General features: G+C 32.4%; 4 protein-coding genes, 2 non-coding genes and 1 pseudogene across 7 annotated transcripts in view; 3 read left to right on the top strand and 4 right to left on the bottom strand.

Annotated features, from left to right (window-relative positions):
- The window catches only part of LOC131177034 (acetyl-coenzyme A carboxylase carboxyl transferase subunit beta, chloroplastic-like), a 6,980-nt pseudogene extending 1,359 nt beyond the window's left edge, over nt 1-5,621 (top strand). Inside the window, exon 1 of the transcript XR_009146767.1 lies at nt 1-5,621. This exon is cut by the window's left edge and continues 1,359 nt beyond it. The product of XR_009146767.1 is annotated as an acetyl-coenzyme A carboxylase carboxyl transferase subunit beta, chloroplastic-like (transcript).
- On the top strand, nt 1,605-5,621 carry LOC131177037 (cytochrome f). The gene is made up of 2 exons (XM_058142037.1): nt 1,605-2,152; nt 4,002-5,621. Exons 1-2 carry the CDS (start codon nt 1,605-1,607, stop codon nt 4,963-4,965), a joined length of 1,512 nt encoding a protein of 503 aa, XP_057998020.1. The 3' UTR covers nt 4,966-5,621.
- Nucleotides 5,622-8,745: 3,124 nt separating this feature from the next.
- TRNAW-CCA (transfer RNA tryptophan (anticodon CCA)) lies at nt 8,746-8,819 on the bottom strand. Its single transcript has one exon. It is a non-coding gene; the product is annotated as a tRNA-Trp (tRNA).
- A 184-nt stretch (nt 8,820-9,003) lies between these two features.
- TRNAP-UGG (transfer RNA proline (anticodon UGG)) lies at nt 9,004-9,077 on the bottom strand. Its single transcript has one exon. It is a non-coding gene; the product is annotated as a tRNA-Pro (tRNA).
- A 6,242-nt stretch (nt 9,078-15,319) lies between these two features.
- Nucleotides 15,320-22,168, top strand: LOC131177032 (photosystem II CP47 reaction center protein-like). The gene is made up of 5 exons (XM_058142034.1): nt 15,320-16,857; nt 16,971-16,990; nt 17,424-17,620; nt 18,537-19,182; nt 20,237-22,168. Exons 1-5 carry the CDS (start codon nt 15,332-15,334, stop codon nt 20,761-20,763), a joined length of 2,916 nt encoding a protein of 971 aa, XP_057998017.1. The 5' UTR covers nt 15,320-15,331; the 3' UTR covers nt 20,764-22,168.
- Nucleotides 20,902-22,445, bottom strand: LOC131177033 (DNA-directed RNA polymerase subunit alpha-like). Its single transcript, XM_058142035.1, has 2 exons — nt 22,035-22,445; nt 20,902-21,928 (listed from the first exon to the last, which is right to left on the bottom strand). Exons 1-2 carry the CDS (start codon nt 22,443-22,445, stop codon nt 20,945-20,947), a joined length of 1,395 nt encoding a protein of 464 aa, XP_057998018.1. The 3' UTR covers nt 20,902-20,944.
- Nucleotides 22,446-23,833: 1,388 nt separating this feature from the next.
- On the bottom strand, nt 23,834-24,690 carry LOC131177025 (50S ribosomal protein L14, chloroplastic-like). Its single transcript, XM_058142030.1, has 2 exons — nt 24,441-24,690; nt 23,834-24,171 (listed from the first exon to the last, which is right to left on the bottom strand). Exons 1-2 carry the CDS (start codon nt 24,688-24,690, stop codon nt 23,834-23,836), a joined length of 588 nt encoding a protein of 195 aa, XP_057998013.1.
- Between the last annotated feature and the right edge of the window lie 310 nt (nt 24,691-25,000).

The following is a 25,000-nucleotide window of genomic DNA, read 5'->3' as shown; positions in this document are numbered from 1 at the left end:
CTTACATCTCCTACGACTGGTGGGGTGACAGCTAGTTTTGGTATGTTGGGGGATATCATTATTGCTGAACCTAATGCCTATATTGCGTTTGCAGGTAAAAGAGTAATTGAACAAACATTGAATAAGACAGTACCTGAAGGTTCGCAATCGGCCGAATTTTTATTCCATAAGGGCTTATTTGATCTAATCGTACCGCGTAATCTTTTAAAAGGCGTTCTGAATGAGTTACTTCAGCTCCACGATTTCTTTCCTTTGAATCATAAATCAAGTAGAAACCTTAAGTTAAAAAGTTAAAAGTTAAACTTAATTAAATTAGTTAATTAAATTTAAATTAATTTAATTCTTTTTTTTATGGCGAGCAGGTCTTTTTTTTTTATCGGAATCAAAGGAAAAATCTGAAGAATGGATTTTTTTCTGACATAAGAGTAAATTGTAGAACGAATCATGTAGGTAACTTTTTTTTTTTTACCGATATTCTTGATTACTAATTAAGAAACTTCTATCAACAAGAAAAAAGAGTGAATTTTTTTTTCACGGAAAAAAAATTGGCAAGGTAAATAAAACGAATTTCATGTTCTTTTCTTACCTATGCATAGAAAATATAGAGTCTTGCATATTTATATATATATATCCCGGGAATTTCCTTTTTTACTAAAAATTCCTATTGACGGATCGGATTATAAATTATAACGAATTTTGGAGGAATTTTTAAGCGGAAAAACTCTTTATTTTTATTTTATTAATGTAAAATAAGAAAATAAAAGTTATAAGACAAGAAAAAAAGATAATAAAAGAAGAATAACAAATAAGTGGATTATCATATATATTTCATGTAGAAATATGAATAAGTTATTTAGTTAGTTCTACACTCGTTGCACTTTATTTTATTATATATACTCACTTAGATATACTTAGTATAATTATATAGGAATTATAATGATTATAAGATACCTTTCTAATAATATTTTAGAAATATAAGTATAATAAGAAAATAATAAAAAACAGGTACAAATATTAAATCGAGGTACTCATTCTATGACAATTCTCAACAACTCCCCCTCCATTCTTGTGCCTTTAGTGGGCTTAGTATTTCCGGCAATTGCAATGGCTTCTTTATTTCTTTATATTCAAAAAAACAAGATTTTTTAGATCCAATTAGGTACGATGGGGGTAGATTTCATTTTTTTTTTTTTTTTCAAGACTTAGACTTGGATCATAATACAGATATCTATTTAGTATAATATGATATAACATACAGGCTGCTCCCTTCAAACATAAACGAAAATGAAAGGGTTCTTATGTAGGCGTAAATATTATATATGAGTAAGTGAACTATTTGAAAAAAAAAAAAAAAAAATTGAGACTGCGGCGGATGCCTGAAATAAATGCAAAGCCAATGTTTTTATATATTTTTTATATATGCGTAGATAGAGGATCATATGAGGGAGCTCCCCTTTATTTTAAATCTAACGAATTCGATGAATTCCTCCTAAAGATTCACATCAGAATAGTGCGAGTTGAGGAAAGTTACTTCGGAAAAAAAAAGAAAGTCAAATTCATTTGGGCTAGTCTCCCACTTCAAATAAAAAGCAACCGGATCTAGTATGAGTTGGCGATCAGAACGTATATGGATAGAACTTATAGCGGGGTCTCGAAAAACAAGTAATTTCTGCTGGGCCTTTATACTTTTTTTAGGTTCATTGGGATTTTTATTGGTTGGAATTTCCAGCTATCTTGGCAGAAATTTGATATCTTTATTTCCGTCTCAGCAAATAATTTTTTTCCCACAAGGGATCGTGATGTCTTTCTATGGGATCGCCGGTCTATTTATTAGTTCTTATTTGTGGTGCACAATTTTGTGGAATGTAGGTAGTGGTTATGATCGATTCGATAGAAAAGAAGGAATAGTGTGTATTTTTCGCTGGGGATTTCCGGGAAAAAATCGTCGCATCTTACTACGATTCCTTATGAAAGATATTCAGTCTATTAGAATAGAAGTTAAAGAGGGTATTTATGCTCGGCGTGTCCTTTATATGGAAATCAGAGGCCGGGGGTCTATTCCTTTGACTCGTACTGATGAGAATTTGACTCCACGAGAAATTGAGCAAAAAGTAGCGGAATTGGCCTATTTTTTGCGTGTACCAATTGAAGTATTTTGAAATGAGCTGAAGAATGAACATTTTCTTAGCAGGAGCGAAAAAATCCAAAAGTCCTCTTTTTTTTCTATAGCATAATTTAACTGAAATTTCTTTACAATATTGATGAACCAAAGAAGGCGTATATTATACATATATGGAACAATTAGAAAATAAAACTTTTTTATCTGCAAAATTTTTATGCATATGTAAATTCACTAAATTCAGTAACAAAACAAGTAAGAAATCGAAAAAATAGACCCATCTCATAGAGCAAAACAAAGCGTTTTGGAATTTCGGAATAAAATAAAATATAGAATAAAGAAATTCTCTTTTTATTTTCAATATTTGAAATTGATGCGTTAGATTTAGATATGGATAGATCATATCTTGTAAATTATCTCTCCTTTCTTTTGTCAATCGACGTTTCTTTTTATCTTTTTTTTGTCCTCCTTAATGAAAATGAACAAAGGGCTGGACCACTTAGAATGATAACTTTTCTGTCTTATTTTGCTTTTGCCACTCATTTTTGATTATCACATCACAATATTCTTCCGAAACCTTTCTCAATTATTCCTGTGGAATATGGGCAAGTTGGCCATTTTTTTTTTTCGAAATATTTGTTTTGTTGATAGAACGGAATTCTTTCATCTTGAAATCCGAATTTGAGGCGGCTCTTTAGGACATTCATCGAAAATAGGGAATTGCTTCGAATTTGATGAGATATCTAGAAACAATATTTTTTTTCTTCATTTGTGTACTCTTTTTAGGCTATATTTTTTTTGTATTCTTTCAAAATTCAAGGACTAAACACTGACTCACAAATAAAAAACAGGGAATAGATTCATAAGTTCGAAGCCTTGTAATAGAACTTATGCTTGATAGAAATATTAGATCATATAGAATCAATAAATGAGGTGAGTTCCTTAAAAATTCACAGACGAAAAAATGGAAAAAAAAACATTTATTCCCCTTCTATATCTTACATCTATAGTTTTTTTGCCCTGGTGGATCTCTTTTTTATTTAATAAAAGTTTTGAATCTTGGGTTATTAATTGGTGTAATATTAGTAAATCCGAAACTTTTTTAAATGATATCCAAGAAAAAAGTATTCTAGAAAAATTCATAGAATTAGAGGAACTCGTTCGCTTAGACGAAATGATAAAGGAATACCCGGAAACACATCTACAAAAGTTTCGTATCGGAATCCACAAAGAAACGATCCAATTGATCAAGATGCACAATGAGGATCGTATCCATACGATTTTTCACTTCTCGACAAATATAATCTCTTTCTTTATTCTAAGGGGTTATTCTATTCTAAGTAATGAAAAACTTATTATTCTTAATTCTTGGGTTCAAGAATTCCTATATAATTTAAGCGACACAATAAAAGCTTTTTCCATTCTTTTATTAACCGATTTATGTATAGGATTCCATTCACCTCACGGTTGGGAACTAATGATCGGCTCCGTCTACAAAGATTTTGGATTTGCTCATAACGATCAAATTATATCTGGCCTTGTTTCCACTTTTCCAGTCATTCTCGATACCATTTTTAAATATTGGATTTTCCGTTATTTAAATCGTGTATCTCCGTCACTTGTAGTGATTTATCATTCAATGAATGACTGAAAAATGATCCATGAATCAAATTAGAATCTTTGTTATTTTGTACATAAGTAAAACATTCAAAATCTTTCTTTATATATACATATTTCTTTTTTCTATACATCCAAGGGATTCTCTTCCTATATTTTCTATTTTAGTAAAAATATTTCAGTAAATAGCAGTATCGTGGATAGGGAACTATACTAGCGACCTACCTAATTTTATTGTAGAAATTTTCAGGATCAATGATTGGACCATGCAAACCAGAAAGACCTTTTCTTGGATAAAGGAAGAGATTACTCGTTCCATTTCCGTATCGCTCATGATATATATAATAACTTGGGCATCCATTTCAAATGCATATCCCATTTTTGCACAGCAGGGTTATGAAAATCCACGGGAAGCAACTGGTCGTATTGTATGTGCCAATTGTCATTTAGCTAATAAACCCGTGGATATTGAGGTTCCACAAGCGGTACTTCCAGATACTGTATTTGAAGCAGTTGTTCGAATTCCTTATAATATGCAACTGAAACAAGTTCTTGCTAATGGTAAAAAGGGGGCTTTGAATGTGGGGGCTGTTCTTATTTTACCTGAGGGGTTTGAATTAGCCCCTCCCGATCGTATTTCGCCAGAGATGAAAGAAAAGATGGGAAATCTGTCTTTTCAGAGTTATCGCCCCACTAAAAAAAATATTCTTGTGATAGGTCCTGTTCCTGGTCAGAAATATAGTGAAATTACCTTTCCTATTCTTTCTCCGGACCCCGCCGCTAAGAAAGATGTTCACTTTTTAAAATATCCCATATATGTAGGCGGAAACAGGGGAAGGGGTCAGATTTATCCCGACGGGAGCAAGAGCAACAATACGGTTTATAATGCTATAGCAGCAGGTATAGTAAGCAAAATCATACGAAAAGAAAAAGGGGGGTACGAAATAACCATAACGAATGCGTCAGAGGGACGTCAAGTGATTGATATTATACCTCCAGGACCAGAACTTCTTGTTTCAGAAGGCGAATCCATCAAACTTGATCAACCATTAACGAGTAATCCTAATGTGGGTGGATTTGGTCAGGGGGATGCAGAAATAGTACTTCAAGACCCATTACGTGTCCAAGGCCTTTTGTTCTTCTTGGCATCCGTTATTTTGGCACAAATCTTTTTGGTTCTTAAAAAGAAACAGTTTGAGAAGGTTCAATTGTCCGAAATGAATTTCTAGATCTGTAAATTCATCAACATGAAGTTCTTAAAAAGAACAAAAATTTTGTTGGTAATTATGTATGATCAAAAAAAATTGTGAAAAGCTCTTTGCTTTTTTTTATATTTTTTTTATACCAGATTTTGAGAATTACTTGTACCGCATTTCTAGTTATAATCTGTATATTGGTAAGAAGACTATTTGATTTTATCCTCTCTTTTCTTTTGTGTTTTTTTTTAATCTAAAAAATTGGGAGCGGTGTGATTTTTTTACTATTGTCAGATTTAACTGTCATAGAGTGGATCAATAGCTTTTCTATTCTAATAGAATCCAATTTGACTAGATACTAAGCATAAAATAAGTAAGCGGAAAAGCAAAGGCTAAATTAAAGGGAACAAAGGATTCTAGGAGGTATTATTTTATTCGTCTTCCTAGTCTTCGACACAAGAAAAGGAATTTTCCACATCCCTTTCTTGTGTCAAAATAAAAATAAAATAATAATGATTCTTGATCCCATTCCTCAATACTATTCTTAGTTTATATTTTTTTTTTCTAGGTTTATCATAACTTCCTTTTCAATTTTATACGTATAAATTCGATTTATTACGTATAAAAAAAATTTTAAGTAGTGGACAAACAAAAAAAAAAAGAAAAGGAAATTTTTTGAGCAAATAGAACTTCTTCGATGAACTTCTAAAAAAATTTCAACTTTGATGAGATACTAAAATAAATAGAGTAAGGTTCTATTAGTATAGAAAAATGGATATGATATGGGATCGACAGAAATATATATAATATATATTATGCCATCTAGGAAAAAGAAATCGAGTAATTCCTCTTATAACTTTGATTTGAAAGTATCGATAGATACTGTCGAGGAACAAATGTTCTAAATCAATTAATGGAGTTACTTTTTCAAAAATACCATCCGAAAAAAGTGTAATAGAATTTTTTGAAATATTTGAAATATCAAAAAAAAAAAGGCAATCTATTTTGTCACTTAATCTATTTTGTCACTTATACGAATAAAGTATTATGATTATTAAAAACTCAACGGGACCCCCTCGAATCAGACAGAGAAAAGAGGGGGTCCATTGAGTTCTTACGATTTTATGTCTACAACTCAGTTCACCAGATTACTAAAAGGGATGAACCCAATCCGGATTTTGAACGATTTAAGAAAATGCCTATTAAACCGATCACAAGAATACCAGTTACAGTACCTACTATCCAAAGAGGAATTCTTCCAGTAGTATCGGCCATTTATCCCACTTCCCTCCACATTTAATCAAGTGGTCATGCTAGAGACATAAACAGTCATAGATAATTATGAGATGATATCCTTCCGATGGGATAAGAGAATTCCTATTCTTATTTATTTTATTATTCTACTATTTTCTTTTCTTCTATTAATTGAAGAAATAATTAGAAAATAAAACAGCAAGTACAAAAATGAGTAATAACCCCCAGTAGAGACTGGTACGATTCAATTCAACATTTTGTTCGTTCGGATTTGATTGTGTCATAGTTCTATAATTAATTGGGATTAGATTTATCGTTGGATGAACTGCATTGCTGATATTGACCCCAAAAAAGAAACGGTAGGTACAGCTAGTCCGTGAACAGCCAACCATCGTACTGTAAAAATTGGATAGGTTCGATCTATGGTCATTGGGCCTCCTAAAAAGATTTACTAAATTCATCGAGTTGTTCCAAAGGATCAAAACGGCCAGTTATTAATGGAATTCCTTGTCGGCTTTCGGTAAAATATTCATTTGGACGAGGGCTTCCAAATACATCGTAAGCTAAACCCGTGCTGACGAATAACCAACCTGCAATGAATAGGGAAGGTATAGTAATGCTATGAATGACCCAATATCGAATACTGGTAATAATATCAGCAAAAGAACGTTCTCCTGTGCTTCCAGACATACTGAGCTCCACATATTCTTGTACAATCTAAAGGGATCGATTCTGTAAAAGATGAGATCAGTAAATGAAATTTCACCGAAATTTCATCTTTGTGAGATCGTCAATATTGTACCAAGGGTTTATTTAAAGTATACCGAATCAGTATAGCTATCCTTCTTCTAACACAGCAACGCAACTTCAATCAGTATTGAAATGAAGTCCTAGATAATCTCTTTCTTCTTTTATTTTTCTTGTTGCTGTAGAACTGTATAAGATCAGGTAAAATGCGAATTCGGTGGGTTGCAATAATAATTTATGAAGGAGATTATCATATTTCCGCAATTCAATTAGATGTGAAATCTAAAACTTTTGTGGTTATAGAAGAAGGGTTTTTTTTTGGAATCCCCCTTTTTCATTTTAAGGAATTGGTTAGTCATCCATTAACAAGTACCAGTAGTAGAGAATATTCGATGAAAGAAGTAGAACAACAAAAAAATAATTGGAATAATCAATATTCGCGATGCACGTATTCGTGTATTAGATCCAAAAGGTCTTTCTTGACACTTAACTACAAAGAAAAGAAGTTTTTTTTAATATGGAAAAAATGTAAAATCTAGAAAAGAAAAAGATAATCGGAATTACTAGTCTTAGAATCTATTTGTACAAAAACAAAAGAAAGATTTTATTTTTTCGAGTGATCTGATCATGCGATACTTTTTTTTCTTATTCGAGATATTGTGTGAATGAATCTACTAATAAATCTAATAAGAGTTAAATTCAATTTTAAAATGAAAAATGACACAAATTCGATACAAATATACAAATAAATAGTAAATAAATATTAAAAATCAATTTTAAAATAAACTAAAAGAAACTATCAAAATAGAAATGATTTTCCAATTTTATTTTGTAGTGATTTCCGTAGTAATTCAAAGAAAGTTTTTTGAATAAAGTTATACAACACAGTTTTTATTACTTACTATTTTATTTATTTATTTATTTACTTCTTATTTATTAATATTTATATTGATAATATTTAATTATTGTAATATTTTATTGTAATATTAGTTTTCTATTTTATTTATCAAGAGTTGTCTAACAAATCTCTTGATTCGGAATCACGATAGTATAAGTAGATATCATAGATGATAAATTGATTTCTTTTTTCTACCTGTATCACTCTATTTTATTAGTGCCGTCTATAATCTATAATGATAATGATTGATAAATAAAAATAAATCAAAAAAAATTCTCAATTGAACTTATTCTTTCATTTGGTATTTTTGTTTATCCTCGTATTTTTTATCTTTTAAAAAATTTAACTTAGGAAAATGCTTTTGCTTTACAAGCATATGTATAAAAAAAAAGTTTATTTAGCTCCTTCATGCCTACTATAACTAGTTATTTCGGTTTTCTACTAGCGGCTTTAACTATAACCTCAGTTCTATTTATTGGTCTGAGCAAGATACGACTTATTTGAAATTAATTGAATGAACAATTTATAAAAAGAAAAGGAAATTTTTTGACAGTATTCCATCTATTTTCTAGTTCTTTACCGTGTAAATTTACAATTTTTGGTTATTGAAATTTATGGGCGATATGGATTAATATTTAAGGATAGATATTACCTCTCTTTTTCTCTTTTTCAAATAAATTGAAATGATTGAAGTTTTTCTATTTGGAATCGTCTTAGGTCTAATTCCTATTACTTTGGCCGGATTATTTGTAACTGCATATTTACAATACAGACGTGGTGATCAGTTGGACCTTTGATTAATTAACACCTTGTTTTTTTGACCTCCTCCTTTCTTTAATCCGCAGGAGGTCAAATTCAGATTTCTCTTCCATTTTTTCCGTATAAAATTTGACCTAACAAAACAAGAACAGAATCACGCTCTGTAGGATTTGAACCTACGACATTGGGTTTTGGAGACCCACGTTCTACCGAACTGAACTAAGAGCGCTTTCTTATCACAATCACAAAAAAGGAAACTGTAAGTAAAAAGATTCTTTTTTTAACTCCAATATATCTTGAATCCCTATACTATCATATATAAGTATAAGATAATAAAAATTAAAGATTAGGTATGTCCAATTTTAATGGATCTCAATTGATCCCTCGTTATTGTTCAGAGACGAAGTAATAGGTAGGGATGACAGGATTTGAACCCGTGACATTTTGTACCCAAAACAAACGCGCTACCAAGCTGCGCTACATCCCTTTCAATTGGTTTACAATGTTATTGTAAAGAATACCCGTTTTGTTTTCCACATACTTATTTCATTTTCTCCATTGATATACATTGTCATTTTTTCTTTTTGGTCTCATATCATATATTATATAATAATAAACTTATATTATATAATAATAAAATAATAAACTTACGTAAATTTCGCGAAAACTTGGAAAAATGGACATATTTTCTTTTTTTAAGTTTAAGAAAAGGAAAATCTTATCTATCAAATTGTTGTACATTTTGATTTGAATTAGAGATTCCGCGTACAAAACAAATGTAAATGGCCTTTAATTACATATACATCTGATTAAATTACATATACATCTGATTATATGTATTATCATTATGTATTACAATAACAATAAACATTATTTATTACAATAACAATAAAGAAGGAGGATTTAAAATGCGAGATCTAAAAACATATTTATCTGTAGCACCAGTAATAAGTACTCTATGGTTTGGGTCTTTAGCAGGTCTATTGATAGAGATCAATCGTTTTTTCACAGATGCGTTGACATTCCCTTTTTTTTCATTCTAGTTATCAACGTGCGGGGGGGGGTGAAGAAGATTAGAGATACAATTAAATATCTGTGACTACTATCCCCTCCTCTTTTTTTATTTAATTAGAATAAGTTATAAAAAAAAAAAAAAGAATAAAAGTGGATTCAACCTCAGCAAAACTCGGAACTCGGGGTCCCGGCTTCAAGTAAAGTAAATTAACTTCAATTAAATTAAGAATAAGAAAAAGGGAACGGAAATGTGGTTAGTAAAATAGTATTCTATAAGATGCTTAAATGAAATACTGTACTGTAATTCTAATCTAAACTTCTAATCTAAATATTGTTTAAAATCTTTGTATTATTTATTATTACTATATTAGTTGCAATGAAATCTTTCATAATTTGATTTCGAATTAGCAACTTCTATTTTTGTCGTTCCTTTCTTTTTCACTTCGGATCGGAAAATAGAAGAATTGAGTGAATAAAAAATCCCAAGGAGGTTCATGGCCAAGGGTAAGGATATCCGAATAAGAGTTATTTTAGAATGTACCACTTGTGCTCGAAACAGTGTTAATAAGAAATCAACAGGTATTTCCAGATATATTACTCAAAAGAATCGACACAATACGCCTAGTCGATTGGAATTGAGAAAATTCTGTCGCTATTGTTACAAACATACAATTCACGGGGAGATAAAGAAATAGATGGAACCGATCGCTTGCGTGTCACCTTTACAAGGAAGATGAAAAATGACATAAATGACATATTAATATATAAATAAAATTAATATATAAATAAAGTATAAATAAAGAAATTATATAAATTAATAAAGAAATTATATAAATAAATGATATATTAATTTAATATTTAATATATAATATGTTAATATATATATTAAATTTTTATATTCAATTTCTATTTAATATATTTAATTAATATATTTAATATATTTAAATTAAATAAAAAATGAATTATATATTTATATTGAAATATAAAATAAACAAGCAAAATCCTATTTCTTAATTCTAAATCATTTTTGATCTAATTGAACGAAATAGGATTTGCGAAATAAGGAATAAACAAACCATGGATAAATCCAAACGACTTTTTCTTAAGTCCAAGCGATCTTTTCGTAGGCGTTTGACCCCGATCCAATCGGGGGATCAAATTGATTATAGAAATATGAGTTTAATTAGTCGATTTATTAGTGAACAAGGAAAAATATTATCTAGACGGGTGAATAGATTGAGTTTAAAACAACAACGATTAATTACTATTGCTATAAAACAAGCTCGTATTTTATCTTCGTTACCTTTTCTTAATAATGAAAAACAATTTGAAAAAAAGCGAGTTGGTCACTATAACTATTGATCTTAGAACTAGAAAAAAAAAAAAAAACAGGCTTACTCCGCAATTGAATCAAAATTCCAATCCGAACTCAAACGTAGATTGATGTTTTGTTCAAAAAAAAATCCGAAAAAAAAAAATTGGATTGTCGTGTCGTAATAAAAAAAAAAAGAATTGGGGAAGAAGAAAGTTTGTTTATTATTTCTTTTCGAAAAAAAAAATGTTTTTGCTCAGTTTGACTACTTTACTTGATCATATTATCATTATATTTTATCATACTAATTTCTATTCTACCTTCCCCGAAATCATTCTTCAGGAAATTCCATGTAAAACATTCCACGAATTCCTTTCAATTTCCTTATTTTTATTTTAGAATGTCATTGGAAATCATATAAAGACAATTCCTATTTAATATAGCTATTTGTGCAAGTATTTTACGATTAAGAAGTAACTGTCTCTTGTACAGATTGTTTATTAATCTACTATAACTATAGGATACCATACTCTCGCGAATTACTGCATTTATCCGAGTGACCCACAAACGACGAAAATTTCTTTTTTGCCTATCTCTATCCCGATGGGCCGAAACCAAAGCTCTTATTTTTTGTTGAATAATAGTTCGAGTAAGTCTTGAATGGGCCCCGCGAAAGCTTGATGCGAATAAACGAATTTTTGTTCTACGCCTCCGAGCTATATATCCTCGTCTAATTCTGGTCATTGAATAAACGAAATTTTGATGAATAACTAATTGATTTCCTTTCTTTCAGTTATTCTTTTTTTTCCCCTTTTCTATAATAACAAAACGGATTCTTCCAGTGTATAAAATAATAATTCCAACGGCTTTTGCTACTATAACCTTCCCAACCACGATTTTTTTTGTTTGAGGCATTTCACCTCGAAATAAGAAACTGTATTGATATTGGGTATCGAATAAAAATATTATAAATAAAAATAAGTAGTAAATAGAAATAGATAAAAATGATAAATAAATAGTGGGTTCCATCGTTTCTATGGTTACTTCTTAAACGGTGAGGTCTTCTCTATACACAGGAGCCCCCTCCTTCATTTAATCATTTAATCAATGCTATTGTTAACGTGTACAGTTCACACTCTTTGGCGGCTCTACCCATGAATTATCCAGTAATAGGCCTTTCACAAGGAGATCTATCTATACAGTAACGGTATTTAATTATGAGGATTAGTTAATTAGTTGACCCTATTAGTCCGTTCTTGCAAGAGTAGGGGCATAAATTTTGGCCTTTTAATTTAAATAAGATTTCCCTGCTTAATGGATAATCATTTCCTACCAATGGGAAATTCTTTCTCGTTTTAAATTGAAAATTGAGGTGATTGAATTTGCACCAATGAAACCATAAATTTGATACACAATAGACGAATATGATAAATCTTTTTTTTTAGATAATGAAGGGGATTCTTCCATTCTATTCTATTCATCCGTACTGATCACAGATAGTGGAAAATTTTTTCCTTTCTTTTGTCCAAGCTCACGATCTGAACAAGTCGCACATACACCCTAGTACATGTTCCTCGGCGCTGAGGACATCCCCCAAGAGCGGGGGATTTGGTGACATTTCTGATTGGCTGTCTTGTGTTTCTAATAAGTTGTTTAATAGTTGGCATGTTGAATCGTATGCATAGCATAATGGGCTGGTTTAGATCGATCCTAACCGGATGATTATGAATTTTTTCTATATGAATATTCTATTAAATATTAATAGAATAATAGATATTAAATATTAATTATTAATAAAATAATAGAATATTCAATTGAAATTCTGGTAAGAAAATAAAATCTCAAATTGCGATTTGCAGGAAAATTTCTGCTATTTCTTATGCAACTGCTACAAGATCAACAATTCCATGAGCTTGGGCTTCGGTTGCTGACATAAAAACATCTCTTTCCATGTCTTCGGATACAACCCATAAGGGTTTGCCCGTTCTTTGTGCATAAATCCTTGTGAGGATTTCGCGCAGTTTCAGTAGTTCTTCCGCTTCCAGGACAAATTCTCCTATTTGTGCCTCATAAAAACCAGCAATAGGTTGATGAATCATTACCCTGATGATATAAGAAAAAAAATGGTTATTTTATCTCGCATAATAAATAATAAAGTGACGAGAAGAGATAAAGAATAATAAGAAAAAAAAAGATAGAATTGAACAACCGTACAGGCATTGTTTGTGCATTGCATACGGCTCCACAATAGAATTCACTTTTACCTTTCCTCGAAGAAAAAAAAATATATATAGTTTATCAGGCTTAAATTAGTAAATGATCCAATAACCACCCTTTCCTTGGGAGGAGTTAAAAAACAAAAATACTATGGTGGTCCCGTTGCTTTATTTCATCAGTGATTTAGCAATCCCAAAGTTTCTTTTTTTTTTTCAAAAAAAAAAAAAAAGAATATAATCTTTTTTTCGTACTCTTTCATAACATAAATAGTGTTAAAAGTCTTCTGGCGCGAAAACAAAAAAGTTTGTGACGCTGAAACAGGCCTCTGATAGAATAAGATAGAATAAAATAAGAAATACCCTTAATATCTCATACTACTCTTTCGATACATAATCTAATGTTTAATCTAATGTTTAAAAAAAATTCTTATATCTATATCGAATTCGAAATGCCATGCTATTATTACTTAATATTTATATTTCATATGGCGAAGGCATAGTTTTCTTTTTTCTTTCAAATAAAAACCCATTGGCGCCAAGCATGAGGGAATGCTAAACGTTTGGTAATTTTTCCTCCGACCAGAATAAAAGATCCCATTGAAGCAGCTAATCCCATGCATACTGTTTGTACATCGGGTCGCACAAATTGCATAGTATCATAAATAGCTATTCCGGGTATTACCCATCCGCCGGGAGAGTTTATAAACAAATACAAATCTTTTGTCTCGCTTTCTATACTGAGATATACCATAAGACCAATAAGTTGATTCGAGATCTCGCTATCAACATCTTGACCTAAAAAAAGTAATCTTTCTCGATAAAGTCGGTTGATTAGGATAAAAATCTATCCTCTAGAAACCGTACATGCACCTTTTGATGCATATGGTTCAACAAAAATCGTGAAAATAAAAAAAGAATCAATGTGTAGATTCCAGCCCTCTTTTTTTTGATAGTGAGTACTTTTTAACCTTTTTTTTTCTAATGAAGGGTCTTTTCTTCCATTTTTCAAGAAAGATGAGTTTTGACGCGTTTACCTAGAAAAAAATTTATTAAACTTATCAAACTAACTTCTCATTGATGTATTCTTTCATCGAAATTTAATTCAAATCACGATGGCATTTTCTTGTTCCTGAATGGGCTTCTTCAATTCTTTTAGGTTTGTGCTCTACTCCGAGTAAAGATCTGCCCGATTTTTATTTGCACATATAGGGCAAATGCCCCAATACCGCGTCTTTTTGTTACAACTTCTTTTTTTTTTATTTAATTAATTTCACGCCTTCTGCCAAATATTTGACGTATTCATTCTATTTATATTTTTCGATGGAATATGATTAGCAGTTTGAAATTTTTCCTAATTTATAAAATTTATAAATAGGATATGATACAAGAAGTAATCATAATAGATATATTATCAATTGGGTTTTCTAAACGGAGCCTGGATACTTCGTTTTTTTGATCCAAACAAGCCAACCATAAATTATTCTAATTGATAATGTTAATCTGGGTACCTCAAAAGCCTAGATCTAATTGGACTTCATTGCACTTCACGCTCCAAATTTTTGATGATTTATTCAATCTTTCTTGGGCGAAACAGAGGATATCTCAATCGGGGGAGAGAACGGGGGAATTCCATATGACCCAATATATCTGACAAGTCGCACTATACGTCAATCCAAATTGAATCGTCTTCCCCAGGATTTCGAAAAGGGACTTTTGGAACACCAATAGGCATTAAATGAAAGAAAAAAATTAAGTACTCTATTTTACTTTAATGTGAAAACGTAACAATGAATTTATTGTCTTAATAATATTGGCCTTTATAATATTTTTTGCGTGGATTCGATAAGTTTATAAAAAATAAAATAAAGGAAGACAAAACAAATAGAGTCCAATTTTTACGAATAGGTCTTTTGAGTAATGAACAAATCTCTATGCATTTGCTCATATAAAATGGAGTCAACTCCCCATTGCGTATTGGTACTTATCGGGTATAGAATAGATCTGCTTCTCTTTTCTTTGTTCCTACAAACAGAATTGTTACATTATTATTATTACTAAAATAAAAAAAAAAAGAATAGAAAAAAAATATTAATTCTTTCTACGAGATAATCCACTTAAAAGGGGAGGTCCATAACATACTTTTTTCCAGTGCAATAAAGTTACATAGTGTCTATTTTTCGTTAATAAAGGGGTATTTCCATGGGTTTGCCTTGGTATCGTGTTCATACCGTCGTATTGAATGATCCCGGTCGTTTGCTGTCTGTCCATATAATGCATACAGCTTTGGTTGCTGGTTGGGCCGGTTCGATGGCTCTATATGAATTAGCAGTTTTTGATCCCTCTGACCCCGTTCTCGATCCAATGTGGAGACAAGGTATGTTCGTTATACCCTTTATGACTCGTTTAGGAATAACCAATTCATGGGGTGGTTGGAGTATCACAGGAGGAACTATAACGAATCCGGGTATTTGGAGTTATGAAGGCGTGGCTGGGGCGCATATTGTGTTTTCTGGCTTGTGCTTCTTGGCAGCTATTTGGCATTGGGTGTATTGGGATCTCGAAATATTTTGCGATGAACGTACAGGAAAACCTTCTTTGGATTTGCCCAAGATCTTTGGAATTCATTTATTTCTCTCCGGGGTGGCTTGCTTTGGGTTTGGCGCTTTTCATGTAACCGGATTGTATGGTCCTGGAATATGGGTGTCCGACCCTTATGGACTAACTGGAAAGGTACAACCTGTAAGTCCAGCATGGGGTGTGGAAGGTTTTGATCCTTTTGTTCCGGGAGGAATAGCCTCTCATCATATTGCAGCGGGGACATTGGGCATATTAGCGGGCCTATTCCATCTTAGTGTCCGTCCGCCCCAACGTTTATACAAAGGATTACGTATGGGAAATATTGAAACTGTCCTTTCCAGTAGTATCGCGGCTGTCTTTTTTGCAGCTTTTGTTGTTGCTGGAACTATGTGGTATGGTTCAGCAACTACCCCGATTGAATTATTTGGTCCCACTCGTTATCAATGGGATCAAGGATACTTCCAGCAAGAAATATATCGAAGAGTTAGTGCTGGGCTAGCCGAAAATCAAAGTTTATCCGAAGCTTGGTCTAAAATTCCCGAAAAATTAGCTTTTTATGATTACATCGGCAATAATCCGGCAAAGGGTGGGTTGTTCAGAGCAGGCTCAATGGACAACGGGGATGGAATAGCTGTTGGGTGGTTAGGACATCCTATCTTTAGAGATAAAGAAGGGCGTGAACTTTTTGTACGTCGTATGCCTACTTTTTTTGAAACATTTCCGGTTGTTTTGGTAGACGGAGATGGAATTGTTAGAGCCGATGTTCCTTTTCGAAGGGCAGAGTCGAAGTATAGTGTCGAACAAGTAGGTGTAACTGTTGAGTTCTATGGTGGCGAACTAAACGGAGTCAGTTATAGTGATCCTGCTACTGTGAAAAAAAATGCTAGACGCGCTCAATTGGGTGAAATTTTTGAATTAGATCGTGCTACTTTGAAATCCGATGGTGTTTTTCGTAGCAGCCCAAGGGGTTGGTTTACTTTTGGACATGCTTCGTTCGCTCTGCTCTGTTTCTTCGGACACATTTGGCATGGTGCTCGAACTTTGTTCAGAGATGTTTTTGCTGGTATTGATCCAGATTTAGATGCTCAAGTGGAATTTGGAGCATTCCAAAAACTTGGAGATCCAACTACAAGAAGACAAGTAGTCTGATACAAAATTTTATTTCTTATTTTTCGCCTCTATTTTCTTTTTGTAATTTGACATTAAGGTACCGGAGACATCTTAATTTGAATCTTGTTCTTTTTTTATCCGGGAGACGATCCAAAATAAACAGGTATGAAAGCTATAATTGTAAACCACGATTGAATTTATGGAAGCATTGGTTTATACATTCCTTTTAGTCTCAACTTTAGGAATAATTTTTTTCGCTATCTTTTTTCGAGAACCGCCTAAAGTTCCAACTTAAATGGTAAAAGGATTGTTCGTTATCTTAATTGAAGTAAAGAGCCTCCCAATATTGGGAGGCTCTTTACTTCAACTAGTCCCCGTGTTCCTCGAATGGATCTCTTAGTTGTTGAGAGGGTTGCCCAAAAGCAGTATATAAGGCATACCCAGTAAAACTTACAAGTAAACCAGATATAGAGATGGCGACTAGGGTTGCTGTTTCCATTATTATATATTATATAATTTCAAGACCCCAATGGATCTATAATAAGATCATTTATTTACAACGGAATGGTATACAAAGTCAACAGATCTCAATTAATACAAATAGGATTTATGGCTACACAAAGCGTGGAGGGTAGTTCTAGATCTGGTCCAAGACGAACTATTGTATGGGATTTATTGAAACCATTGAATTCGGAATATGGTAAAGTAGCTCCTGGATGTGGAACTACTCCTTTGATGGGTGTCGCAATGGCTCTATTTGCGATATTCCTATCTATTATTTTGGAGATTTATAATTCTTCCGTTTTACTAGATGGAATTTCAATGAACTAGATTTACAAGAACCACTAAGTCCTAGCTTTTCAATACAAAACGCTTCGTTTTGGTCTCGGATTTTTTATTCTATTTTGGTAGTTCGATCGTGCAATTTCTTTTTTTTTTTTCTGTATTTCTGGAATATGAGTGTGCGACTTGTTATAATTTATCCTATTGATAGTACAGAGAGTGGGTCTGTCATCTTGATAGAGATGATTTTTTACCTCGTCAGGTATTTATTCTAGTATCTTTTATTCTAGTATCTGGAGCACGGAATATATGAAATAGATTACGAAGTATTAGAACTATGATTCATACTTAATATTCAGATCCCGTGACCGGACTCCAAAAAATTTCAAAGAGTTAGAAGGTATAAATTGAAAGATTTTTCTTCTTTTAAACTTTTAATTTATGTTTGATCAAAGGATAAACCTTTCTTTGGATTTTTACTCATTATATTTATATTCATTGAATAAGTGATGATACAACGGTTCTTACTCAAGGAATCTTTAGTTTGAGGGTTTTATTAAATCATCGTGGTTCTAGTATGAATCTGAGGTTTCAATCGATTTATAGGATCTTAACAAGAAAATTCCTAGCAATAAGATTGCGTTACATACAAATAAAAATACTAAATCAAGGAAAAAAATGGGTAAATAGAAGATTCAAGAGGCCTGTAACAATCAATACCAAGAGATGAATGAGCCGACTTGATATTTTGGCGTTATAACCACAAAGAAGAGTTTTCGGGTGTTTCTTTTTTCGTATCATCATCTTCAGATAAAACTGTTGAATCATAGGATTAAGAAGTTTATATTACACATATCTGTTTCAACTGGTATTTGGGTGGTTCTGTTTGAGCCGTACGAGATGAAATTCTCATATACGGTTCTCGGAGGGGGAGTCCTTTTGGTTTACCTATCTCAATAAAGTCTATGATTGGTTCGAAGAACGTCTCGAGATTCAGGCAATTGCAGATGATATAACTAGTAAATATGTTCCTCCCCATGTCAACATATTTTATTGTTTAGGAGGAATTACGCTTACTTGTTTTTTAGTACAAGTAGCTACGGGGTTTGCTATGACTTTTTACTACCGTCCGACCGTTACTGAGGCTTTTGCTTCTGTTCAATACATAATGACTGAGGCTAACTTTGGTTGGTTAATCCGCTCAGTGCATCGATGGTCGGCAAGTATGATGGTTTTAATGATGATCCTGCACGTATTTCGTGTATATCTCACTGGTGGCTTTAAAAAACCTCGTGAATTGACTTGGGTTACGGGCGTGGTTCTTGCTGTATTGACCGCATCTTTTGGTGTAACTGGTTATTCCTTACCTTGGGACCAAATTGGTTATTGGGCGGTCAAAATTGTAACAGGCGTGCCGGAAGCTATTCCTGTAATAGGATCGCCTTTGGTGGAGTTATTACGCGGAAGTGCTAGTGTAGGACAATCCACTTTGACTCGTTTTTATAGTTTACACACTTTTGTATTACCTCTTCTTACTGCCGTATTTATGTTAATGCACTTTTCAATGATACGTAAGCAGGGTATTTCAGGTCCTTTATAGAGAATACAGAATATAATAGAGAATATAAATTCTAGATATTTGTAATCAACCATTGATCGTTTGGGGGAGGAAGAATAGTATTTCATTGCTACAAATATGGATTATTGAAAAGAATAAGACATGTATTTGGATATTTCCCTTCAACTCCAAAAAATTGTGTTTTTTATTTGACATGAATAGTTGAAGTGAATTCTCTAAGAGAAAAATGGATTATGGGAGTGTGTGACTTGGACTATTGATTTAGCCGTGCGGATATATGCCTTTATCCGCCACATTGGAATTAATAACCAAATGTGTCTTTGTTCCAACCACTGCGTAAGCCCCATACAAAGGATAGGCTGGTTCACTTGAAGAGAATCTTTTCTATGATCAGATCCAATCATGTTGTGCATGAACAGGCTCCGTAAAACCCAGTAGAATAAGTGATGTGGTAGAATCTATATTCTATTTTAGCTATTTTACTTATTTATACTTAGTTTTATTTTATTTATTTTATTTATTTAACATTTACTTAATTACTATTACTTAATACTTTATAGTATGGAAATGCAGTCATTTTCTCTGCATTGACCCGATTTATGATACTATCGGAGTGAAGTGAAATAAGGGATCTAAAGAATGACAGGGGCTAAACTATATTAGTAACAAGTAAATCCTTTGTATGTAAAAAGTCTCGATATTTTTTTGAGATAAAGGCCAATCGAAAGGTCTGAGACGACCCAAAAAGTACTTGATCATGATCACCTTTTAGGCCTACTTGGGTATTGAGCATTTACCTGTAAGAACGAATTCCTTGCAATGGATAATTGCAGTTCTGGAAAAAGGAATCCAGTCAATTTTTTATTACATAAAATTTTTTATTACATAACATAAAATCATTCATATATGTGTAGACATGGCTAACATATAGATATAGATTTTATAAATATAGATTTTATAACATCTAGACATACAAGATATATGGATCTCTTTGATTCGTTTGATTCTTGCTCGAGCCGGATGATGAAAAATTATCATGTCCGGTTCTTTCGGAGGATGGATCTATAAGAATTCACCTATCCCAATAACAAAAAAACCTGACTTGAATGATCCTGTATTAAGAGCTAAATTGGCTAAGGGAATGGGTCATAATTATTACGGAGAACCTGCATGGCCCAATGATCTTTTATATATTTTTCCAGTAGTAATTCTAGGTACTATTGCATGTAATGTAGGATTAGCAGTTCTAGAACCATCAATGATTGGTGAACCTGCGGATCCATTTGCAACGCCTTTGGAAATATTGCCTGAATGGTATTTCTTTCCCGTATTTCAAATACTTCGTACAGTACCCAATAAGTTATTAGGTGTTCTTTTAATGGTTTCAGTACCTGCAGGATTATTAACAGTACCTTTTTTGGAGAATGTTAATAAATTCCAAAATCCATTTCGTCGTCCAGTTGCGACAACCGTCTTTTTGATTGGTACTGCGGTAGCCCTTTGGTTAGGTATTGGAGCAACATTACCTATTGATAAATCCCTAACTTTAGGTCTTTTTCAAATTGATTCAATTGTAAAATAAAATATCATGACGTGTATATCTAGGGAATAGTCGCTTCAAAGTGAATTCTCCCTAGATAACATCCATTCAATTAAAATTTTGATCTATTTCGCGAATATATGGATTTGTGCTAAAGATTCAAAATTCATTTGCATCTTCTTTAGAAAAAAAAAAGATGAAAATGAATATAAATCCAATGGATTTATATTTTATTCTTTGGTAAATCAATTGCGAAATGTTTTTCTATTTCTAGAATACCCAATATATGTTTTACATCGTCTATGCGAAAATGTTCAATTTTCATAAGATCTTCTTGACTCTTTTTCAAAAGATCCGATAATGTATGTATATTGGACCTTTTGAGGCAATTATAGATCTTAGGAGTCAATTCTGATTGGTCAATAAAAATGTATTTCAATGCTATTTCTTTTTTATTTTTTCTTAATTTAGTCAATCTATCATGAAAAGTAAAAAGGGGTAAAGTAACTTTGTGTTGATTTTTTTCTAAATGTAAGTTTTCTTCTTCTGCATGTAGAAAAGGAATAAAAAAATCAATCAAATTCCGGGAGGCTTCGTGAAGTGCTTCTTTAGGAGTTAAACTTCCATTTGTCCATATTTCGAGAAAAAGTATCTCTTGCTTTTCATTCCCATTTCCATAAGAATGAACACTATGATTCGCATTTCGAACAGGCATGAATACAGCATCTATAGAATAACTTCCGTCTTGAACTTGAAAGTTATTTGTTGGGTTTATACGATAGCCGCGATTCCTCTCGATTTGTAATCCAATACACAAATCAATTGCTTCCGTTAGGCTAGCGATATGCTGTGTATTATCAATGATTTCCACAAAAGGCGGTAAGATGATGTCTTGAGCAGTTACATATCCAGGACCCTCGACACAAATAGATGCGTTACAAGTTCCATACAAATTGCTTCTTAATACAATTTCTTTCAAATTCATTAAAATTTCATGTATTGATTCTTGAATACCTGCTATAGTAGAAAATTCGTGTGGTATTTTCTCAGATTTTGCACGTGTGATACATGTTCCTTCTATTTCTCCAAGCAAAGCTCTTCGCATCGCAATGCCTATTGTGTCGGCTTGGCCTTTCATAAGAGGAGACAGAATAAAGCGTCCATAATAAAGACGTTTATTATCGGTTCTTGATTCAACACATTTCCACTGCAGTGTCCGAGTGGATATTGTTACTTTCTCTCGAACCATAATAATATTGAAATTGTTGAATTATTTATTTCTCTTGAAATCTCTTCAATATTTTTTTTTACACGCGCCTTTTTTTAGGGGGTCTGCAGCCATTATGTGGCATAGGGGTTACATCCCGGACGAAACTTAATAGTATACTACTTCTGCGAATAGCTCTTAATGCCGCATCTCGTCCGAGACCAGGACCCTTTATCATGACTTCTGCTCGTTGCATACCTTGATCCACTACTGTCCGAATAGCATTTCCTGCTGCGGTTTGAGCAGCAAATGGCGTTCCTCTTCTTGTGCCCCTGAATCCACAAGTGCCAGCGGAGGACCAAGAAATCACTCGACCCCGTACATCTGTAACGGTCACAATAGTATTTTTAAAACTTGCTTGAACATGAATAACTCCTTTTGGTATTTTACGTGAATTCTTACGCGAACCAATACGTCCGTTTCTTCGTGAACCAATTTTTGGTAAAGGTTTTGCCATATTTTATCATCTCATAAATATAAGTCAGAGTTTTATGGATATATCCATTTCATGTCAAAATAAATCTTTTTTTTTTTATTTGTACATCGGATCCTTTAGAGCATTCTGCTTAGAAAGATTATCCTTGTCTTTGTTTATGTCTCGGGTTTAAGCAAATTACTATAATTCGCCCTCGTCTACGTATCAGTCGACATTTTTCACAAATTTTACGAACAGAAGCTCTTATTTTCATATTTGCCATCCCTTAAATTAAAAAATTAAATTTTGAATATACATATTTTTTTTGAAGAAAATGAGTTTCTTTTAATTTTGAAATCTTGAATTGTATCCCTATGAAAGTGAAAGGAATTTTATTTAAAAGTTTAAAAAAAAAAACTGCCTAATCATTCAATTTTTTGTTTCGGAGTCTATAAATTAGACGTGCTCTGGTCGAATTATAAGTACTTACTTCATTTTTGACACTATCTCCTGGTAGTATACGTATAAAACAAAACTACGTTGGATCTTTCCTGAAATATAACCTAAAACCAGATCTTTATTATTTAAACGAACTTGGAGCATACTATTGAAAAAGTGATTTAGTAAGTAAACCTTCCTGAATCCATTTTTGTTCTTTCATTCCATTAAAAAAAAAAAATCCTTTTAAAGTATCAACTAATGTAATTTAAGAGGAATAATATTAGAAACTCGTTCTTTCTCTTTTTTTTCACAAATAGGAAGTCTGGATACAATTCGGATATCAGAAAGATTACCATATATAACACAAGATTTCTCCGCCGATTCTTTCGAGTCGAGCTTCTCGGTCTGTCATTATACCCCGAAGTAGAAAGAATTACAATGCCCATCCGCCCAAAATTCTAGGAATTTTTGTATAGTTAGAATAGATTCGTAGACCAGGTCGGCTGATCCGTTTTAAATTTAGACTAGTTCTATAGGGTTCTTTCCTCTTCCTTCTGTGTCGTAGGGTTAAAACCAAAAATTTTTTGTTGCCCTCCTTATGTTTCCTGACATTTTCAATAAAACCTTCTCTTAAAAGTATTTTAATAATGTTTTCGGTGATGTTAGTAGATGCTATTCGAACGATTCCTTTTCTATTCATGTCAGCATTTCTTATAGAGGTTATTATGTCAGCAATAGGATCCCTACCCATGATAAACTAAAATTATTATTTCTCTCTAGTTTTGATATAATCAACATACTCTTTTTTTTTTTTTTATGAATTAATTTTTTTTAAGGTATATGCGTGAAACACAATTTACTAATTAATTTTAATTCTATTTAATTTTTATTTAAATACTATAACAATGGTATAAATACTATAACTATATCATGGTCTCATCTTAATTTTAAATGTTATATCTCATCTTATATCTTATAATTTTTTTTTCTTATAACACTTCAGGTGCTAATGAAACTATTTTAGTAAAATTTAACTGTCTCAATTCCCGGGCGATTGCACCAAAAATTCGAGTTCCCTTTGGATTTCCTTCTTGATCAATGACAACTGCAGCGTTGTCATCATATCGTATTATCATACCATTATCACGTTTGAGTTCTTTACAAGTACGTACAATTACAGCTCTGATTACTTCTGATCTTTCTAGAGGTGAATTTGGTGCTGCTTCCTTGATCACAGCAACAATAACGTCACCAATATGAGCATATCGGCGATTACTAGTCCCTATGATTCGAATACACATCAATTCTCGAGCTCCGCTGTTATCCGCTACATTCAAATGGGTCTGAGATTGGATCATATCATTTTTTTTTAATCTGTTATTTTAATGCAAAGGAAAAAAAGATATATTGTTTGTCCAAAAAAAAAAAAAGGAACTTGTGATTTTTTTTTGCATCCAAAAGGTCTTTTTCCTTTGGTTCTATATTCCTATCCCGAAATAATGAATTGAGTTCGTATAGGCATTTTTGATGCTGCTATTGAAATAGCTTTTCTCGCTATATTTTCTGCTACTCCGCCCATTTCATAAAGTATTCTACCTGGTTTAACGACAGCTACCCAATATTCGGGAGATCCTTTCCCCGAACCCATACGTGTTTCCGTAGGTCTTAAAGTAACTGGTTTGTCGGGAAATATGCGTACCCATATTTTTCCACCGCGGCGTGCATTTCGTGTCATTGCTCGTCGCCCCGCTTCTATTTGTCTAGATGTAATCCAAGCGGGTTCAAGTGCCTGAAGAGCATATCTGCCGAAACAAATACGATTACCTCGAAAAGCTATTCCTTTCATTCTTCCTCTATGTTGTTTACGGAATCGGGTTCTTTTGGGGTTATAGTTGATGGTTGTTTCTCAATTCCATCTCTACTACAGAACCGGACATGAGAGTTTCTTCTCATCCAGCTCCTCGCGAATGAAATGATTAAAAAAAATATACATGTGCTTTATGAATAAAAAAAAATAATAGACTAAATCGTGGGATTCTTTGTAATTTTACTTAATCTATTTACTTAATCTAATAGATCTATTTATTAGATTATATAGATTATTAAAATGGAAATTAGTATTTATATATTTTATATTTTATATATTTTATATATAT

This window comes from Hevea brasiliensis, unplaced genomic scaffold, assembly GCF_030052815.1.
Source record: "Hevea brasiliensis isolate MT/VB/25A 57/8 unplaced genomic scaffold, ASM3005281v1 Scaf310, whole genome shotgun sequence".
Classification (NCBI taxonomy): Eukaryota; Viridiplantae; Streptophyta; class Magnoliopsida; order Malpighiales; family Euphorbiaceae; genus Hevea; species Hevea brasiliensis.
The sequence above is the reverse complement of the archived record's forward strand: the minus strand, read 5'-3'. Positions and strand labels throughout refer to the sequence as shown.

Excerpts from the sequence above, each read along its gene's own strand:
- LOC131177037 (XM_058142037.1), top strand. The coding sequence starts at position 1,605 with ATGAGTTGGCGATCAGAACGTATATGGATAGAACTTATAGCGGGGTCT. Across the intron at positions 2,153-4,001 it reads TTGCGTGTACCAATTGAAGT|CATGCAAACCAGAAAGACCT; the intron begins ATTTTGAAATGA and ends CAATGATTGGAC.
- LOC131177032 (XM_058142034.1), top strand. The coding sequence starts at position 15,332 with ATGGGTTTGCCTTGGTATCGTGTTCATACCGTCGTATTGAATGATCCC. Across the intron at positions 16,858-16,970 it reads ACAAGAAGACAAGTAGTCTG|CAAAATAAACAGGTATGAAA; the intron begins ATACAAAATTTT and ends CGGGAGACGATC. Across the intron at positions 19,183-20,236 it reads TTCAATGATACGTAAGCAGG|GATGGATCTATAAGAATTCA; the intron begins GTATTTCAGGTC and ends GTTCTTTCGGAG.
- LOC131177033 (XM_058142035.1), bottom strand. The coding sequence starts at position 22,445 with ATGGCAAAACCTTTACCAAAAATTGGTTCACGAAGAAACGGACGTATT. Across the intron at positions 21,929-22,034 it reads GACCCCCTAAAAAAAGGCGC|TGGAAATGTGTTGAATCAAG; the intron begins GTGTAAAAAAAA and ends CGGACACTGCAG.
- LOC131177025 (XM_058142030.1), bottom strand. The coding sequence starts at position 24,690 with ATGAAAGGAATAGCTTTTCGAGGTAATCGTATTTGTTTCGGCAGATAT. Across the intron at positions 24,172-24,440 it reads GGTAGCTGTCGTTAAACCAG|CGGATAACAGCGGAGCTCGA; the intron begins GTAGAATACTTT and ends ATTTGAATGTAG.